Source organism: Vigna umbellata, chromosome 4 (assembly GCF_029865625.1).
Source record: "Vigna umbellata cultivar VRB3 chromosome 4, Vumbellata_1.0, whole genome shotgun sequence".
NCBI lineage: Eukaryota > Viridiplantae > Streptophyta > Magnoliopsida > Fabales > Fabaceae > Vigna > Vigna umbellata.
In genome coordinates this window covers 49,394,329-49,414,218 of record NC_142168.1, presented here as the reverse complement: position 1 = coordinate 49,414,218, position 19,890 = coordinate 49,394,329, and the positions used below count along the sequence as shown (strand labels likewise).

The 19,890-nt window shown below is 39.0% G+C and overlaps 1 protein-coding gene across 2 annotated transcripts in view; it reads right to left on the bottom strand.

Annotated features, from left to right (window-relative positions):
* Positions 1-5,426: 5,426 nt before the first annotated feature.
* LOC124843880 (uncharacterized) overlaps positions 5,427-19,890 on the bottom strand; it is a 48,922-nt gene continuing 34,458 nt past the window's right edge. For both annotated transcript variants that reach the window (XM_088112290.1, XM_088112291.1), the window contains exons 13-16: positions 19,182-19,457; positions 18,947-19,081; positions 18,692-18,873; positions 5,427-5,812 (exon numbers count right to left, since the gene is read on the bottom strand). In XM_088112290.1, the coding sequence (XP_087968416.1) occupies positions 5,746-5,812; positions 18,692-18,873; positions 18,947-19,081; positions 19,182-19,457 (660 nt within the window). In that variant the 3' untranslated portion in view covers positions 5,427-5,745. The remainder of the gene's footprint in view (positions 5,813-18,691; positions 18,874-18,946; positions 19,082-19,181; positions 19,458-19,890) is intronic.

The following is a 19,890-nucleotide window of genomic DNA, read 5'->3' as shown; positions in this document are numbered from 1 at the left end:
CTTCATCAACCTTAGTTGAAAGGAACCACTATAATGATAGGGTTATACAAGCAAGAATATAGAGATATCCCCTCTCAATGCACTCTCCTTTCCCAACTCAAAATCTCAATTACAATACAAGATGTGAATCACCTCACAATCTCACAAACTCAGAAAGCAATCCCAACTTTCTGTACACCTTGAGAGAAATCCCAACTCTCAATGCAGAACGCATACGTTCTTCTCCTGGCTCACAGCAATAGGAACACAATCCTCTTGATTGTAATGAAGACACTGATCCTCAAAGAATACACCTGAAGTGCAAATATGATTAGCAATGTATCAGCACATCTATCCTGCAAGAATCTTAATGATTTCTTTTCAAAATGTATGATCTTGATTCTCCCAAAAGTCTTAGGATGCTCCTACAATCAACACTTAACAAAAAAGTCAGTTATGAAAGTGTAAGTTCATGTAATTGTATTGAATGAGCACGCAACGCGTCTATTTATAGATTTTCAAATCTTGATGCAGTTTAATCGATTATGCTTTTAACGTAATTTGTTAAGCTTTTCTTTCTACTTTAATAGTTTTACATCCATATCAGATTTAACAAATTAAACAGCACATGCAATCAACTAAATAAATTATACAAGCCAACAATAAACAAATATAATCGTTATAGGCATTTATGGTTTTCAATGAAAATTATTTTCACAAGATACACACTTTAACCGATTATGAAACTTAGCGGTTGAAAATACAGTTATCTGAGATGCAATTTTTAATAATAAAACAACCCTTTGTGACTTAGAAACTTGCTGGTTCTCTTGCTTTTAGCTTATTTTGATGAATAAGAGAGTTGATGTTATAATTGAAGATTTTATCACTAAATTCCGTTGATTTTGTAGGAAATTGGAATGAATTGGAAGAGGAGTTAAAATGTCAAGAAGTTGAAACCCAGAAAAGATAGAAAGAGCACCAGAAGAGAAGGATGCAGAAGGTCGCAGGACACTTGGACGCCCTTTTCTAGGGCCCTCAATGCTGGTTGTCTCGCAACCACGCCTGCGCGCCCTTTTTTGGGGCCTTCATCGCTGGAAGTCTCGCACCCACGCCTGGGCGCTCTTTCAGGGACGCTGAGCGCCAGCCTTCGAGCACTGTTTCACGCCTGGGCGCCCTTCTTGGGACGCTGAGCACCATTCTTCTCCCAAGCTCACTTGGGCGACCTAAGTAGGGGCACTGAGTGCTGACGACATTGGCCCATGATCCAATTTAGCCCTATTTAAGGACTTGCACGTTCTAGAGAGGGTATCTTTTGACAGAAGGGACGTAAATTCAGACTTTTCAGCTCTGTGGAGGTAGAATTGGATGCGGAAGCTCTCCTTTTCGGCTTTTAGGATTTATCTTTCATTCTCATTCCATTGTTCATCTAGTTTCTCCATGACAAGGGGGAACTAAATTCAATTTGTTGTTGGGGAAGATGTAACCTCTAAACTCTCATGTATTTGAATTGATTCCAATTTATTTATGCTTCTTTCATTAATTGATAGGGTTATTCTCCTTTGCTTTGTGCTTGTTATGTTTAACTCATTCATGTCATGATTATTGGTTTTCTTTGATATGGACACATATAGAGAAACCTAGAACTGGGGAATTTCTCCTATGGTATTGCCTAGACATAGGGATAGAACACTTGGTTGTCTTAAGCTTCCGTTCATAATGAAAAATTAATTATTAGGGAGACAAGACATTGTAAACTAGTAATTAAGGATAGACTTTTTTCGCCGAGACATCGGGTTCTAAGTACTTTAGAAAGTGACATTAACAATTAATAAAGAAGAATTCATATATGCATGAGAGTGATTAGGTGAAATCTAAACCCCAACAACATCTTCATCTCATAATACCAACATCATCATTCACTTTTGCATTTCTCTTCAATTGATCAAAATTGCATTCATATTTATTTTCTTGTTTTTACATATAAAACCCTAAATTATTCTATAAGGTTTTAATTAGTTAAGTGATTACATGACTGTTTAGTATCGTGAGTCTCTTGGGAAACGATACTTGGTCTTACCATTTATTATTACTTGATACGATTTGGTACACTTGTCGACATCTTAACAGTAATTGGTTAAGTTCCATACTTGAGCAAATTATCAAATCATTTTCCATTCCAAACACATTTAAGCACTCAACAAACACATGTTGGCATAACAACGTGTTTTAATCGATTATACAACTAATGTAATAAGTTAATACATGACTATTTTGCCTATGTTAAGCATATACTGAAATCGGAAAAAATTTAACATATTATATAAACAATTTAATCGATTAGTTCTTCTAGATATACAAAGTGCAAGATGTTTCAACTTATGATTCATTTACAATCAATGAATACATATACCAATCATTTCAAGCACAAACAAAGTAAAGATCAAGCAATTGTTATGTCATTTATTGTGCAAGAAACTATAAAACATTTTTTTTATTCATCATCAGAAACACATATTTTAGATGGGTATAGCTAGATACAACTACCTATATCAATACATTGTCTTGTCATCCTCCACATAGAATCATCACATAGAATCACCCTTTTTTATCGTTTATCAAATAAGGGGGAGATAATTGATAGGATAAAGGATATCATAGTCAACATAGTATAGGATAAAAGATAGCATAGTCACTTAGCCAAGATCTAAGAGCATGTACTCAGGGGGAGTACACCAAACGATAGGATAGAATATGATACACAAGAATCAAAGGGAGTCTCCATATCCTTAGAACATAACATTGTACACATTCATGCAAATATAACATTTTTATTTGTTTAAATATAAGTATTTATGTTGTAGTATAATTGCATATCATGCTTTAATTAATTTGATTTTATTTGTTTCAACTGCTTTGAACACTAACCCGCATGCATGAGATAAAATATTAATAAAAATGAACCTCCAAGATATTTAAACAACTAAAAATCCTTAAAATGTTTTATGAATCACCTTCGAAATGAACTTGTCAAAAATCATATCGTTTAGATGTGTATTTGTTAAACATCAAAAAGAGGAAGATTGTTAAGACAAATTCTTCTATAATACTAAAATGTCTAACCACTTTTATATGTTTTGAAGTTCCACAAAACGACGTTAAACAAAATGAGCATATGAAGTTGGTATCACTAGAATATTGGAATAGTTGAAATATAAGTGGTAAATGAAAATACTCGAAAACCAAATAACTTAGGAAAGTCTTAGAAAATCACCTAGGCATAAACTAAATGCAACACTAAATGATTCCTAAGCTTAGGCGTCAATGAGAGCATTGCTACATGCAAAAGTTATACTTACTAGATGGTAATCAATTAAACTCTCAATTTCATTAAAAAGGTAAAAGTGTCGAGGCAATGTTTTTAGAAAGCGCTTTGAAAGTCTCAATTAATATTCCAAAGACTTGTAATAGAAGACAACTTGCTAAACGCACTTGTTGAATAGAGGGAACCTAAAACTGTTTATACAAAATAGACGATACCATGAGCTAAACAATCTACTTCATCCAACGATGAAGTCTTCAATCAATGCTTAGTATCTTAGTGAGAAGCTTAAATGATAAAATCCTACCTAAATGATAGAGAACGTAAAAAGCACATTGTTGTTCTAAACAAACATTAAAAGCCATTAAATGTTCAACGTTTAAATACAACAAAAGTGATAAGAGAAAAGACATATCTACTGCACGCATATCTACTTTGCTTTGTGCATATTTTCTATTACACACATCTACCTACTCCATCCAATACAAATCAGAAGTGGACATTAATAAAAGAATACCTTCACAGAATGTTCTCTCCATCAACAATTGTGCCAAAAAAAGAATACAACATACTTCTGTCAAAGTATTGGAAAAGCAAATATGCTCTGACAAGTTGACTTTAACTAATGGTTGTTTCATACAACAAGATTGAGAAGACTCAAGAATCAAGGCCAAAACTCTGTCTAATGGACATCTTTTGAGAAGCCTTTATATAGAAGATGATTCGAAGAAAAAATCAAGAGAATAACATATGAAGAGAAGAGCATACAAAGAAAAAAAGAGAACAAGAAAATATCGTCGAAAGAAAAGCACAGAAGAGCTTAAGAACTCAAGAAGATATCTCACAAGAGAAAAAACTCAAGTCTAAAAACATTCTCAAGCTTCATTGTTACATAAACCTATTATTGTAAGAAGAGAGAAGAGAGAAAAACACTTAGTGAATTTGTAAATTGAATTGTACTAAAAATATATCCTCTTTATGAGAATAATCGTCTAAGACTTGTAAACAATTTGATTGATTACACATTCTGAAGAGAATTTAACTCATGTGAGTTAAAGGATTACTAGACTTACTTACCAAGATTGTTTAGTAAAAATCAAGAGTAGGTGAAACTCAACTAGTCAAGGTAATATGTGTTATTCGTTGACTAAGGATAGTAAGAGTGGTGTTGACCAAGGATAATAAGAGTGGTGAGAAATATTGCGCAACCATGAGTGGGTGAAACTCAACTAGTTAGGGTAACCGATGTTATTTGTTGACTAAAAATACCAGCAGTGATAAGAATACTCAATTATAATCTTGTTGAAGATTATAATATAACCCTCTATGGAGTGAACCAAAATAAAAATGAGTGCATGCTTATTGTTTTGTTCTCTTAAACATTTTTCTTATAAAACCTACAATTACACCTACTTTCTACTTTTGATATTAGCGTTTCTTTTGTTAATATTTTTTTTATTAAAAAGGAAGTATTAAAATGTTGCATCAAAAATATTCTAATGTAAAATTTTCCTTGACTAATGTACTATTACATTATTTGCAAAAATATTCTAATGTAAAATCTTTCAATCCTTAACTAATGTAATATTACATTAATTGCAAAAGATTTTCAATAAAAAAATTTATTAGAAAGATTATTATTATTTTTCAAAGTCAAGCATTTAGCATTTTGCATAAAATCTTTCAATCCTTGAGTAATGTACTATTATATTATTTACAAAAAAAAGTCTTTCATTAACACTATTCAACTCTCCCATTCTAGTGTTTTTCAAGTGGTGATGCCCTTATCTTTTTGTTATGTTTTAGTAACTAAACTTACTATATAGACATGTTTTGAAAAAGTGGCAAAAGAATTGACTGAAAGCATATGGTACAGAAGCATTGCAAATTATTCATCCTCTACATTTATGCATGGTCTTGTTCTAGTTATAAAATCAAACCTTCAAATTAATTTGAGACTATTAAAATTTCAGATTAGCTAACATCCAGGGTGAATTTGGAATTATGCAATGAGAAATGTTGAACAATATTGAAAAAACAAATGAATTGTACAATGAACACTAAACTTTTAACTTTCCGATTGGTGAATCCAAAATCTGAGTCACTCAATCTGTAGTCTGAGATATGGAGGAATAGTTTTGACATTTCTCACACCTCATGGAGGTGCATGTCCAAAAAAGATGAGTTTCAACCAGTTTACATGTGTAACGTTAATTTAAAAGCTGCAATGATACACAATGCAAGCTATAAAATTGAGCATTAGCAATTTCTTAACATCAGCTAGAACTATACGGAACACAAACCTTGTACATGTAATGTTATTCAACATTCTGCGATGTTCTCTTTTACAAAATATATATTTTCCTCCTTTGGAAGGAAAATGTAGTTTATCGATACACACACTAATAAGAACATGAAATCACATATTTACAAGCGGGCATCTTCTAGACGATAGGCTCATCTTCGAGGTAATTATATTCGAAAGTGAAGTCAGTCTTGATTCTTTGACACCTGAGAATAATCAAATCAGGACAATCAGAAGTGCAGTACCAAATTACGAACATATGAACCATTTAATGGACTTCTGAACCAGAAAAAGGTAAAACAGGAAAATACAGTCTCAATAGGATTGTTTTTGAATTAAATTTATAGTAGCCAGAAGCACAGTGCCAGACGTTAACTAATCATATTGCAGGCAAGGATGACAAGGCTGGTAGGGTTTGAGTAGACACTAAATGTCCATTACTATTGTCCTTCAAGGAACCAGTTGTCCCCAACTTAACGTCCCATCTGATGACATAAATTGACAGTAAACTAAACATATTTCTAAGTAAATGACAAACCTGACAATGTATGTAAAATAGAAAATGGATATTTGCACAAAGTTTTAAACGATAGTCATCACCAATACTTGTGTTAATTTGATTGAGTCAAAGTTTATTCCAGGTTTTTAGGATTTAGTTATTTTGTTTATTATGCGTTGCAATGGTGGATTAAAATTAGGATTAAACTGTTACTGGATAGTTACTTTTTCAAGTTTTAAGTATTGCAACGTTTTCCATTAATAATACAGATGTTTTTTGGCTTCAAGTGTGCTACAGTTTTTCTTTAGCAATAACAATTGGTATCAAGAGCCTTATTCTTAAGGGGTTTGTGAGTCTATGTTATGGACGTTGAAGCAAGTCCAAGTCTCTCTTCAATTTCTCCACCCAGTGTTTAATGGCGAAAACTACAAAGTTTGGGCAGTTCGTATAGAGGCGTACATGGAAGTTGTGGATGTTTGGGAAGCAGTTATAAAGGATTATGAAATTCCTATTCTCTCATACAATCCTACCACGGTGCAAATCAAATCACACAAGGAGAAGAAGACAGAAATCCAAGGCAAAAGCCTACTTGTTTGCTGCAGTCCCATTTACTATCCTCACTTGGATTATGACTCTGAAGTTACCGTATAAGATATGTAATTATCTCAAGTCAGAGTATAAGATATGGAATGGCTTAATTACTTACTTAGTCCCCATGTTCGGAGGTAATTTGCTGTTTAGTACCCGGTTTTAAAAATGTAGGCATTTGATACCTATGTTTTGAAATTTGTATCAATTGAATCCTACCCACTTAACGCCGTTATAAATCTAACGTTTTTCTGACATCAACTTTGAATTGTGGACGAGCGGTTGTGGACGATCGTCCAAACAGAGGAGGACGCTCGTCCAACACTGGAGGACGCTCGTCCAAACAGAGGATGACGCTCGTCCAACAGTGGAGGACGCTCGCCAAACAGAGGAGGACGCTCGTCCAACAGTGGAGGACGCTCGTCCAACAGTGGAGGACGCTCGTCCAAACAGAGGAGGACGCTCGTCCAAACAGAGGAGGACGCTCATCCAACAGTGGAGGACGCTCGTCCAACAGTGGAGGACGCTCGTCCAAACAGAGGAGGACGCTCGTCCAACAGAAGAGGACGCTCGTCCAACGATGCTCGGACGCTCGTCCACTACCGCTCGTCGACAATTCAAAGTTGATGTCAGAAAAACGTTAGATTTATAACGGCGTTAAGTGGATAGGATTCAATTGATACAAATTTCAAAACATAGGTATCAAATGCCTACATTTTTAAAACCGGGTACTAAACAGCAAATTACCTCCGAACATGGGGACTAAGTAGGTAATTAAGCCGATATGGAATTATCTCAAGTCAGAGTATAAGATATGGAATTATCTCAAGTCAGAGTATAAGATATGGAATTATCTCAAGTCAGAGTATGAGGGAAATGCAAGAATCAAAGGAATGCGTGTGCTAAACTTGATTCCAAAATTCAAGTTACAGAAAAATGAAGGAAATAAAATCAATTAAAGAATATTCTGATAGGTTATTGAACATTGCAAACCAAATCAGGTTACTTGGTTCTGTGTTTATAGACTCAAGAATTATTGAAAAGATTCTCGTGACAATGCTTGAAAAATTTGAGGCATCTATTTCAGCCTTGGAAAATACAAAGGATCTTACTCAAATCACTTTTGTAGAGCTTCTGAATGTTTTGCAGGCACAGGAGCAAAGAAGAGCCATGAGGCAAGAAGGTGCCATTGAAGGAGCCTTGCAAGCCAAACATCATGAGAATGAGTAACAACAACAAGAAGAAGTCTTTTAAAAAGAATCAAAATCCTATTGGAGAATCTTCCGCCAACAACAAAACAGGAGTCAAGAAGGGATCCTACTCTCTATGTCAACATTGCAATAAAAAGGGTCATCCTACTTTCAAATGCTAGAGAAGACCAAAAGCTAAGTGTACCAAATGTAACCAAATGGGGCATGAGGTTGTAATTTGTAGGAGCAAGAATCAACAACAAGGTGAAGAGGCTAAGATTGTTGATCAGGAAGAGGAGGATCAACTATTTGTGGCTACATGCTTCATGAGCAATGAATCAAATGAAAGTTGGCTGATTGACAATGGATGCATAAATCATATGACTCATGACAAGGAGTTGTTTAGAGACTTGAAGTCAACTAACATCACCAAAGTCAGAATTGGCAATGGGAATTATATATCTGTCAAAGGAAAAGGAACTTATGCGATCACAAGCTGGAAAGGTACAAAGCTTATACAGGATGTTCTCTTTGTTCCTGACATTGACCAAAATTTGTTGAGTGTTGGTCTACTTATTGAAAAAAGCCTTAAAGTTATTTTTGAAGATGAATATTGCTTGATTAAGGATGCAACTAATCAAGATATCTTCAAAGTAAAAATGAAAGGAAAGAGTTTCTCACTCAATCCTTTAGGGGAGAAGCAATTTGTTTTCTCTCTCAAAGAAGATGTCACTCAACTTTGGCACAAGAGAGTAGGACACAATCATCATCAAAGATTGTTGCAACTAAGAGAACAGGGGTTGTCACTTGATGTTCCCAAGCTTAGTGATACAATGTCAAGTTGTAAAGCTTGTCAATTTGGAAAGCAAAAAAGAAATTCATTTCCGAAGTCAACATGGAGAGCCACTCACAAATTGCAGCTCATCCACACAAATGTTTCAGGCCCTCACATAACACCTTCCTTAAAAGGTAGTCTTTATTTTATTACCTTTATTGATGACTTCACCAGAATGTGAAGGAAGTTTAACACGTTTCTTTTGGAGTGTCTATTGTTAATTAGATTGAGAAAATGCTTTAGGAGTGTTTATTGTTAATTAGATTGAGTCAAAGTTTGTTCCTGGTTTTTAGGATTTAGTTATTTTGTTTATTATGCGTTGCAGTGCTGGATTAAAATTAGGATCAAACTGTTAGTGAGTAGTTACATTTTCAAGTATTAAATATTGCAACGTTTTCCATTAATAATATTGACGTTTTTTTGGCTTCAAGTGTGCTACAGTTTTTCTTTAGCAATAACAATTTGTATAAAGAGATGAGTGCAAATAGATGAAATTATACGTTCAAATAAGACTTATTTTATTATTCTCAATCATAAAAAGTACATTCTCATACCGTCTATTTGTAATAATCTAATTCTCCTAAAAAGGGAAATAGAGAAACTATGAAATCTAGGAAAATAAAATAAAATAAAAGATTATGTATCTATTTTCTCTAATTAGGAAGATTTTAAAAATATTATCTCAAATTACAACACTTCCCCTCAAGCTGGATCATACAAGATTGTATGAACCAAGCTTGGAATAGTCAAACTCAAATGTAGAGAACGTCAATAAACCAAATTGGATAGCAATGGACAACCGTGAACTTGCACCATGAAACTTCAACTTGGACAACAATGGACAAGAGCGAACTAGCACAATGAAACTTCAACTTGGACAGCAATGGACGAGGGCAAACTAGCACCATGAAACTTCAACTTGGGCAGCAATGGACGAGAGAGATTGCCATGAAAAGATGGATGATGACTTGCAGCAGCGAATAGCAGCAAACTACAAGAACAGATGAAGGGCCTCCAGTGGCAAACAAAAACAAACTACAGGGACTGGATTGCCATCAATAGTGGTGAACAACAACAAAACTTCAAGAACATGATGTCCATCAGTAACATATGGGAGGCCTTCAAAGGCTAATAGCCACAAACCTGTAGGGACTTAACCACCTTGAACAACAATGAACCTTTAAGGACTTAATTGCCTTAACAACAACGAACCTTTAGGGACTTAACTGCCCTAACAACAACGAACCTTCAAGGACTTAATTGTCCTGAATAGTAACAAACCTTCAGGGACTTAACTACCCTGAACAACAATAAACCTGCAGGAACTGAACTGCCCTGCAACGGCTAACAGCAACAAACCTGTAGGGACTTAACCACCCTACAGCGGCTGAAACTTTTCTTCCCCTCACGACTGAACGACATATGCACGTCAATGACAGAACGTGAAGGTGGAAGAACTGGTGAGAACCGATCCGTACTAGGGGACAAATCTGAAACCCCTAACATCGAACGAGCCAAATCAGCGGGCGGTCTCATAGAACAACTCTCAGTAAGCTGTTACAACAAGGTATTAGAACAACTCTCAGTGAGCTGTTACAACAAGGCATTGGCAGAAACCAAAAACACCAAAGGTTGGGACTTATGATGGCATCAAAAGGCCAAAGACAGGTTGGAGGTCCAAAGTTCTCTGCTGGACTACTCCTAAATGGTGATACTTAACATTGTATCATAAAAGTACCCCAAAAAGAAAGTTCTTTGCAGGGGCTGAAAAATATTTCCCCTCATGTCAAACAGCGGAAATGATGGCTAATGCATTTCACGAGACACTCTTAATGTTGACCAAAGAAAATGCGGTAGCTTATTGAGGCAGTAGCGACAAACTTGAGGCAGCAGCAACAAACTGCACAGGTTACAACAACTGAATGCAGCAACAACAACATTAAAGCACCCGCCAACAAGGCTGATGAATTGTTGACTGGAACATCACAACTACAAAAATAGATTCCCCTTCATGCCACAGGCCAACGGGGACATCACACTTGCAAGAGAAAATCACAGAATTGTAACCAGATGGTGGAAACAAGCTTGGCCACAGGTGTCGGTGCATTGGCGGCACAAGCGACAGAGAAATAGGCAAGAAGCACCAATCAGTGCCGCACAAGAAAGAGGAAGAAGAAACCCATTGGTGGTGGCAGAAAGCCTGTGAAGGCAGAGAACCCTTCTCAATGGAGAAAAAGATGACGAAAGCGGGAGAAGTAGTACTAGGAGCTGATAGCAGCATCAGCAGCGGAGACAAAGCATTGTTTCTCGAGAAACAAAATACGAATGAAGCTTGCAGCGAATAGTGAGAAGCAAAGAAGACAGATTCTGCTATGGAAGGTTAGAACCGAGAGGAGGAGGTTTGACGAGTCGACCGGAAGCGGTGCGGTGTGATTCCGACACCGGGACAGCGGCGCGTGACAAACACGCACATGAGATCTGACGGAGAGAGGAGGCGCGTGACGGCACGTGCAGAGGAGTTTGAGATGTCGACCACCAGGGTTAGGTCGCGCTCGAAGAGACGATCTAGATTTGCTGGTCACCTTGCAGTCGGAATTGCGATGGTGACCAGCGGCGGACGATAGCCGGCGACGTACAGAGGCCGGTGGCGGACGGTGACCGGTGGCAGAGAGCGGCGGTGCACAACAGAGTAAGCAGCGAAAGCAGTGGCCTTTCTTGGGTTCTTCGAAGAAGAGACTTTCGGTCTCTTTGATTCAACTAGGAGTCAATAAGAATGCCAAAAGGAGCCAAAATTGATTGGGCATCAACAAATCTAAAGCACCAGTTTCAGCTACTGGTACGAAAGGGAATGGGTTCGAATCCCATTCTGATCATACTCAAACAAACTCTGTATTTGGTAATACTGAAAAAAAAGGCCAGAATTCTAAGGCAGAACATGACTAGGGCAATTGAAGTGCATTAAAAACACATGTTAAAGAAGAGACTTTAAGGGAGCCGGCGGCGGCCATGGCGGCCGGCCGCCTGCAGATAGCAAAGACAATGGAAGTGAATCAGACAGGCTCCAATACCAAGTTGAAAATAAGACTTATTTTATTATTCCCAATCATAAAAAATACATTCTCATACCCTCTATTTGTAATAATCTTGTTAGATGTTAAGATGTGTGTTTCTGTTATTTGGGCTCAACCTATTTTGTATTAAGGGCATTGGCCCATATCTTACCATATAAATAAATTACCCTATGTGTATGCTAAACACACAAGGGATATTTTCTCCCAATCTTCTCTATTTCTCACATGGTATCTAGAGCACAGGAATAGTTCCCGCCAACTCCACGGTCTCCGATACCCATCACCGCCGCTGTCGCTGCAGTCGCCACCGCCGCCGTCGCCGGAGTTCCAGAATCGACCGACGACCACACCATCGGAATCGTCTCGGCCGGGCGACCACCGTGGTCCAAAGATTGCGGCGAACGGACCATCCACGCGCCTCCATGCGCCGCCGCAACAGTCACCGCTGCCGCCGCTTCCCGCCGTGCGTCGCCGGAGAGTTCCACCGTCGATCAGCACCGCCGTGATCGCCTCCTCGCCCTCTTTCTGGATCTGTTGTCGTTGCGTCAATCAGAGCACTTTGGATTTTTAGGGTTTCTCCCTCTCCATGGCGTCTTCCTTGTCTACAAACACCTCTGTTGGTGGCTCATCTTCTGATCCCTCAATATACACCAATTATGTGAATGTACACTTGTCCATTGACAAGTTAGATGGCACAAATTATGCAACATGGGCATCCGACATCAAACTTTGGTTGAAGAGTCAGGGGTACTTATATCACCTTACTCAAAATGTGACTACTCCTAACATAGATGACACTTCCCGCTGGATGAAAATTGATGCTCAGTTATGCATTGTTATAAAGTCCACCATTCACTCCTCACTAAAACAATGTTTCGATCATATGAAACATGTTCAAAAGTATGGGCACAAGCGAAGTTGTTATACACAAATGATACTCAACGTCTTTATGGTGTTTGTCAGGACCTATTAACTGTTATTGGTCCACGCAATCCTGGTCCAATGGCAGAATATTTGGATAAAATTCATGCCCTTCTTCATGATTTTAATGATATATTACCTCCTGCTTCCACTCCTGCTGAAGAATTGGAACAACGATCAAAGTTCTTCATGTTGTCGGCATTATACGGACTCTCTGATGATGTCTCTCATGTCCGTGATCAGATTTTGGGTTCTCATGTCATACCCAACTTTACTTCTACTTGTTCTGCTCTTTTGCGTATACCAAGCAAACCTGTCACTGAGACATCTCCTCGTACTGATGATTCCTCTGTTATGGCTGCCCAACGTGATGATCGAAGTCGGTCTCGCAAGCCAAGTAAAGGACGTCCAAAATGTGACCACTGTGGCAAGTTAGGCCACAAAATTGATAGATGTTATGCGCTTCATGGACGTCCTCCTCGACCTGTAGCAATGGCTAATTCTGATCCACCTCGATCACCTTCTGCAGACCATCCTACTTCATCTAATACCGTAGAACAACCTGCAATCTTTAACGAATTTCTCAAATGGTATAAGGATCGTCAGCACTCTAGCTCCACTACATCTGCATCTGTTGCACGTACAGGTACACCTTTGGTTGGTCTGACACACTCCCTCGGACCTTGGGTCCTTGACTCAAGCGCCACCGATCATATCACTGGTAACAAGTCCTTGTTTTCTTCTTTGTCGTGTCCGGATAATTTACCCTCGGTAACAATGGCTGATGGGTCTAGAGTTTCATCTTATGGTGTTGGTACTGTTAATATTTTTCCATCCATATCCATTGATCATGTACTTTATGTCCCTGGGTCTCCCTTCAATTTATTGTCCATTAGTCAGCTAACTCGTACTCTTAATTGTGTTATCTCATTTACTAAAGATTCTGTTTGGTTGCAGGACCGGAGTTCGAAACACATGATTGGCACAGGATGTGAGTCTCATGGCCTTTATCATCTCCGCCCTTCTCCACATGTTGGCGTAATCATGGAGTCACCATCCCTTCATCATGCTCAGTTAGGTCATCCTAGTCTTGCCAAACTACAACAACTTGTCCCGAGGTTGTCAAAATTATCAAGTTTGTCGTGTGAGTCTTGTCAGTTAGGGAAGCATACTCGTAGTTCCTTTCCTAGTAGTGTCTTACAACGGGCGTCGTCCCCCTTTTCATTGGTTCATTCTGACATTTGGGGACCTAGTCGTGTTAAGTCCACTTTAGGTTTTCAGTATTTTGTTACCATTATTGATGACTATTCCAGATGTACTTGGTTGTTTTTAATGAAGAATCGTTCTGAGTTGTTTCCTATTGTTAGATGTTAAGTTGTGTGTTTATGTTAATTGGGCTTAGCCCATTCTGTATTTAGGGTTTAACCCTTATCTTACATTATAAATAAACTACCCTATGTGTATGCTAAACACATAAGGGAGATTTCTCCTAATCTTCTCTATTATTTCACATGGTATCTAGAGCACAGGAATAGTTCCCGCCAACTCCACGGTCTCCGGTACCCATCACCGCCGCTGTCGCTGCAGTCGCCGCCGCCGCTGCCGCCGCCACCGCCGCCGCCGCCGCCGCCGTCGCCAGAGTTCCAGAATCGACCGACGACCACACCATCGGAATCGTCTCGGCCGGGCGACCACCGTGGTCCAAAGATCGCGGCGAACGAACCACCCACGCGCCTCCACGCGCCGCCGCAACAGTCACCGCTGCCGCCGCTTCCCGCCGCGCGTGCCGGCGCGTCGTCGGAGAGTTCCGCCGCCGATCAGCACCGCCGTGATCGCCTCCTCGCCCTCTTTCTGGATCTGTGGTCGTTGCGTCAATCGGAGCACTTTGGATTTTTAGGGTTTCTCCCTCTTCATGGCTGCCCAACTTGATGATCAGAGTCGGTCTCGCCAACTAGGTAAAGGACGTCCAAAATGTGACCATTGTGGCAAGCTAGGCCACAAAATTGATAGATGTTATGCGCTTCATGGACGTCCTCCTCGACCTATAGCAATGGCTAATTCTGATCCACCTCCCCGATCACCGTCTGCAGACCATCCTATTTCATCAAATACCATAAATAACCCTGTACTCTTTCAGGAATTTCTCAGATGGTATGAGGACCGTCAGCACTCTAGTTCCACTACCTCTGCTTCTGTTATACGCACAGGTACCCCTTTTGTTGGTCTGACTCACTCTCTCGGATCTTGGGTTCTTGACTCAGGCGCCACCGATCATATCACTGGTAACAAGTCCTTGTTTTCCTCCTTGTCATGTCCGGGTAATTTACCCTCGGTAACGATGGCTGATGGGTCTAGAGTCTCATCTCATGGTATTGGTACTGTTCATATTTTTCCGTCCATATCCGTTGATAATGTACTTTATGTCCCTGGGTCTCCTTTTAACTTATTGTCCGTAAGTCGTCTAACTCGTTCCCTTAATTGTGTTATTTCATTTACCAAAGATTCTGTTTGGTTGCAGGACCGGAGTTCGAAACACATGATTGGCACAGGATGTGAGTCTCATGGCCTATATCATCTCAGCCCTTCTCCACATGTTGGCATAATCATGGAGTCACCATCCCTTCTTCATGCTCAGTTAGGTCATCCAAGTCTTGCCAAACTGCAGCAACTTGTTCCGAGTCTGTCGAATATATCAAGTTTGTCGTGTGAGTCTTGTCAGTTAGGTAAACATACTCGTAGTTCCTTTCCTCGTAGTGTTTCACAAAGAGCGTCATCCCCCTTTTCATTGGTTCATTCTGATATTTGGGGCCCTAGTCGTGTCAAGTCAACTTTTGGATTTCAGTATTTTGTTACCTTTATTGATGACTATTCCAGATGTACTTGGTTGTTTCTCATGAAGAATCGTTCTGAGTTGTTTTCTATTTTTCAAACTTTTTTCAATGAGATAAAAACTCAGTTTGGGGTTTCTATTCGCACTTTACGTAGTGATAATGGCCGTGAATACCTTTCTCAACAGTTCAAACATTTTATGGCTTCTCATGGCATTCCTCACCAAACCTCATGTGCTTATACCCCTCAACAAAATGGGGTGGCTGAGCGCAAGAATAGACACCTTATTGAAACAACTCGTACACTTCTTATTCATGGTCAAGTACCCTCACGTTTTTGGGGTGATGCAGTTCTCACAGCATGTTATCTTATCAACCGCATGCCATCTTCCGTCCTAGATAACAAAATCCCTCATTCTATCTTATTTCCTCAAGACCCTCTGCATCCATTACCTCTTCGAGTTTTTGGGTCTACATGTTTTGTTCATGATTTTAGTCCTGGTCTTGATAAGTTATCTCCTAGGTCTCACAAATGTGTCTTCTTAGGATTTCCACGGTCACAAAAGGGCTATAAGTGTTTTTCCCCTTCCCTCAATCGTCATTTTATCTCTGCTGATGTCACTTTTGATGAGTCTTCTTTTTACTTTTCACATCTATCTTCTAGTTCTGTACCTCTCCCTGTTACTGTTGATATTCCTCTTATATGTGATCCTCCTTGTGATGCTCCACCCATTTTGTCTTCTCCTTCTTTAGACTCTCATTCACCACAGGATCATCCACCCCTTCAGGTTTATAGTCGCCGTAATCGTCTCCCTCATGACTCACTTCCGGTGCCGCCTCAAGTGTCTCCTCCGGCTCCAGCAACTGAGTGTGACTTGCCTATTGCCCTCCGTAAAGGTATACGCTCTACCCGTAACCCTTCCCCCCATTATACTGTTCTTAGTTACCACAGATTATCTCCATCTTTTTACACTTGTCTCTCCTCCATTTCTTCTGTGTCACTTCCTAAATCTGTGGGTGATGCCTTAACTCATCCTGGCTGGCGTCAAGCTATGCTGGATGAATTAAGTGCTTTACAGAAAAGTGGAACTTGGGAGCTTGTCCAATTACCATCTGGAAAGTCTGTTGTTGGTTGCAGGTGGGTGTATGCTGTCAAGGTTGGCCCTGATGGCACAATTGATCGTCTGAAAGCTCGACTGGTTGCCAAAGGCTACACACAGATTTTTGGTTTGGATTATGGTGATACTTTTTCTCCAGTGGCAAAAATGACCTCTGTTCGCCTATTCATTGCCATGGCCGCTCTTCGACAATGGCCTCTTTACCAACTTGATGTCAAAAATGCTTTCCTAAATGGTGATTTGCATGAAGAAATTTATATGGAGCAACCGCCTGGCTTTGTTGCTCAGGGGGAGTCATCTGGATTGGTATGTCGTCTTCGCAAATCCTTATATGGCCTAAAACAGTCTCCTCGGGCTTGGTTTGGTAAATTCAGTTGTGTTGTTCAACAATTTGGTATGTCTCGCAGTGAAGCGGATCATTCAGTGTTCTATCGCCACTCAAGTGCTGGATGTATCTACTTAGTGTATGTCGATGATATTGTTCTCACAGGAAGCGACTATCTTGGCATCTCTCAGATGAAACAACACCTTTGTCATCATTTTCAAACCAAAGATCTTGGCAAACTCCGGTACTTTTTGGGTATTGAAGTAGCACAATCCAATGATGGTATTGTCATATCTCAGAGGAAGTATGCGTTAGACATCTTGGAAGAAACAGGGTTAATGAACTGTAAATCTGTTGAGACACCTATGGACCCTAACATCAAACTCCTACCAAATCAGGGGGAGCCTTTCTCAGATCCTGAATGGTACAGAAGATTGGTAAATTAAACGTCCTGACATTTCCTTCGCAGTTAGTGTGGTGAGTCAATTTCTAAACTCCCCATGTGAAGACCATTGGGATGCAGTTGTTCGCATACTGAAGTATATTAAAGGATCACCTGGAAAAGGTTTGCTATATGGCCCTAACAACGATACAAAAATATTTTGCTATTCAGATGCTGATTGGGCTGGTTCCCCTTCTGATAGGAGGTCTACTTCTGGATATTGTGTCTCTATTGGTGGCAACCTGATATCTTGGAAAAGTAAGAAGCAAAGTGTTGTGGCAAGGTCCAGTGCAGAAGCAGAATATAGAGCTATGGCATTAGCTACTTGCGAGCTTGTGTGGCTTAAACAATTGCTTAGTGAATTGAAATTTGGAGATGTCACTCACATGACACTTATATGTGATAATCAAGCTGCTCTCCATATTAGCTCTAACCTTGTCTTCCATGAGAGAACCAAACACATTGAAGTTGATTGTCACTTCATTCGAGAAAAAATCATATCCGGAGATATCAAGACTGAGTTCGTTAACTCAAGCAACTAGTTGGCAGACATATTCACTAAGTCCTTACGAGGACCTAGAATTGATTATCTTTGTAAGAAGCAAAGTGTTGTGGCAAGGTCCAGTGCAGAAGCAGAATATAGAGCTATGGCATTAGCTACTTGCGAGCTTGTGTGGCTTAAACAATTGCTTAGTGAATTGAAATTTGGAGATGTCACTCACATGACACTTATATGTGATAATCAAGCTGCTCTCCATATTAGCTCTAACCTTGTCTTCCATGAGAGAACCAAACACATTGAAGTTGATTGTCACTTCATTCGAGAAAAAATCATATCCGGAGATATCAAGACTGAGTTCGTTAACTCAAGCAACTAGTTGGCAGATATATTCACTAAGTCCTTACGAGGACCTAGAATTGATTATCTTTGTAACAAGCTTGGAACATATGATTTATATGCTCTAGCTTGAGGGGGAGTGTTAGATATTAAGATGTGTGTTTCTGTTATTTGGACTCAGCCTATTCTGTATTAAGGGCATTGACCCATATCTTACAATATAAATAAATTACCCTATGTGTATGCTAAACACACAAGGGATATTTTCTCCCAATCTTCTCTATTTCTCACAAATCTAATTCTCCTAAACAGAGAAATAGGGAAACTATGAAATCTAGGAAAATAAAATAAAATAAAAGATTATGTATCTATTTCCTCTAATTAGGAAGATTCTAAAGATATTATCTCAAATTACAACAACTATACTTACCACCCATGTTGCATGTCATCATTTGCTATATGGAAATCAAAGTACACGTATGTTCCTTGCTCATATTCATCTGTTGCAACTTTTGGCTCTTCGTGCCGTTGAAACCATGTGTTATACTTGCGGTGATATCTCCAAGACTGTTTCTTTAGCTCTTTTGCAGCCATATATTGTTGGTAAGTATTCTACAGAAAATAATGAATGTAAGCTCACATGACAGAATTAGAGTAATACGAATCACCCAAAAAGTCCCCGTACCTGTTGATAGTAAAATGCAAAGAACAGGGTATCAGTACCGTATGGTTCTAGACCCACTCTCTCCCAAAAGGCTGGATTATTAACAATTGGTGCCTGAACTTGAGGAAAACTAGGAGGAGTTATCGTAGGATGTTTCTGCATAACCGGAAAAAATGGAAACTTTTGTCTTATAATCTAGTAATACATAATATAGTATTCAATTAAAATGATGATTATTAAAACCAAAATAGTATACAGGAGTGTAGGTCCTGGGACGTTCTGAGTCCTTAGGTTGCGGAAGTTTGAGGTGAGCTGCCTCAAGCATCTGTAAATTATATAACTGATCACGAACTCCACCAGAATTAGCAGTGAATGCACTAAAGTTGTCACCAACAAGTCCAAGGTCAGTAGAATTTCTTCCTATAACACCAAGGTTACCAGTACGCTGATTTGATTGTAAAGGTTGGCCGGGAGACAAATCAATACCCCTAGAAATCTGAACAGGCTCTGGAAGAGAGCCAGGTACTCCTGCCTGCAGCATAAATGTCAAACAGTGTGAATCACGCATGAATATATTTTACATAATACACGCACAACATGCCCATTGGATTCTTCCACGCCATGTTTCAACATGAATCAAAATATAAATAGGTATATTTGCTGTGTACAAAGCAGAATAAGGTTTTTGTTGGACCCAGCCCATCTTATTGCTAAAGAACTAGTTGAAAACACCCAAACCAACTTTCAGTTTAAAAGAATACTGTGCCAAAACGTTTGACACTTTTTTAGTTGCAGTTAGAGGTAAAATTTAACTCAAACTTCAGTTCAATGTAAGTTTAAAATGTGTTACCCTTTTTTTTTAACTCTAGTTGAGTTCAACCTGACATAGTTTCCTAACTGAAATCCAAACACAGTTAGTCTTCTAGCTTTCATGTTTAAAACAACATTAGCTAACTAATTCGTTT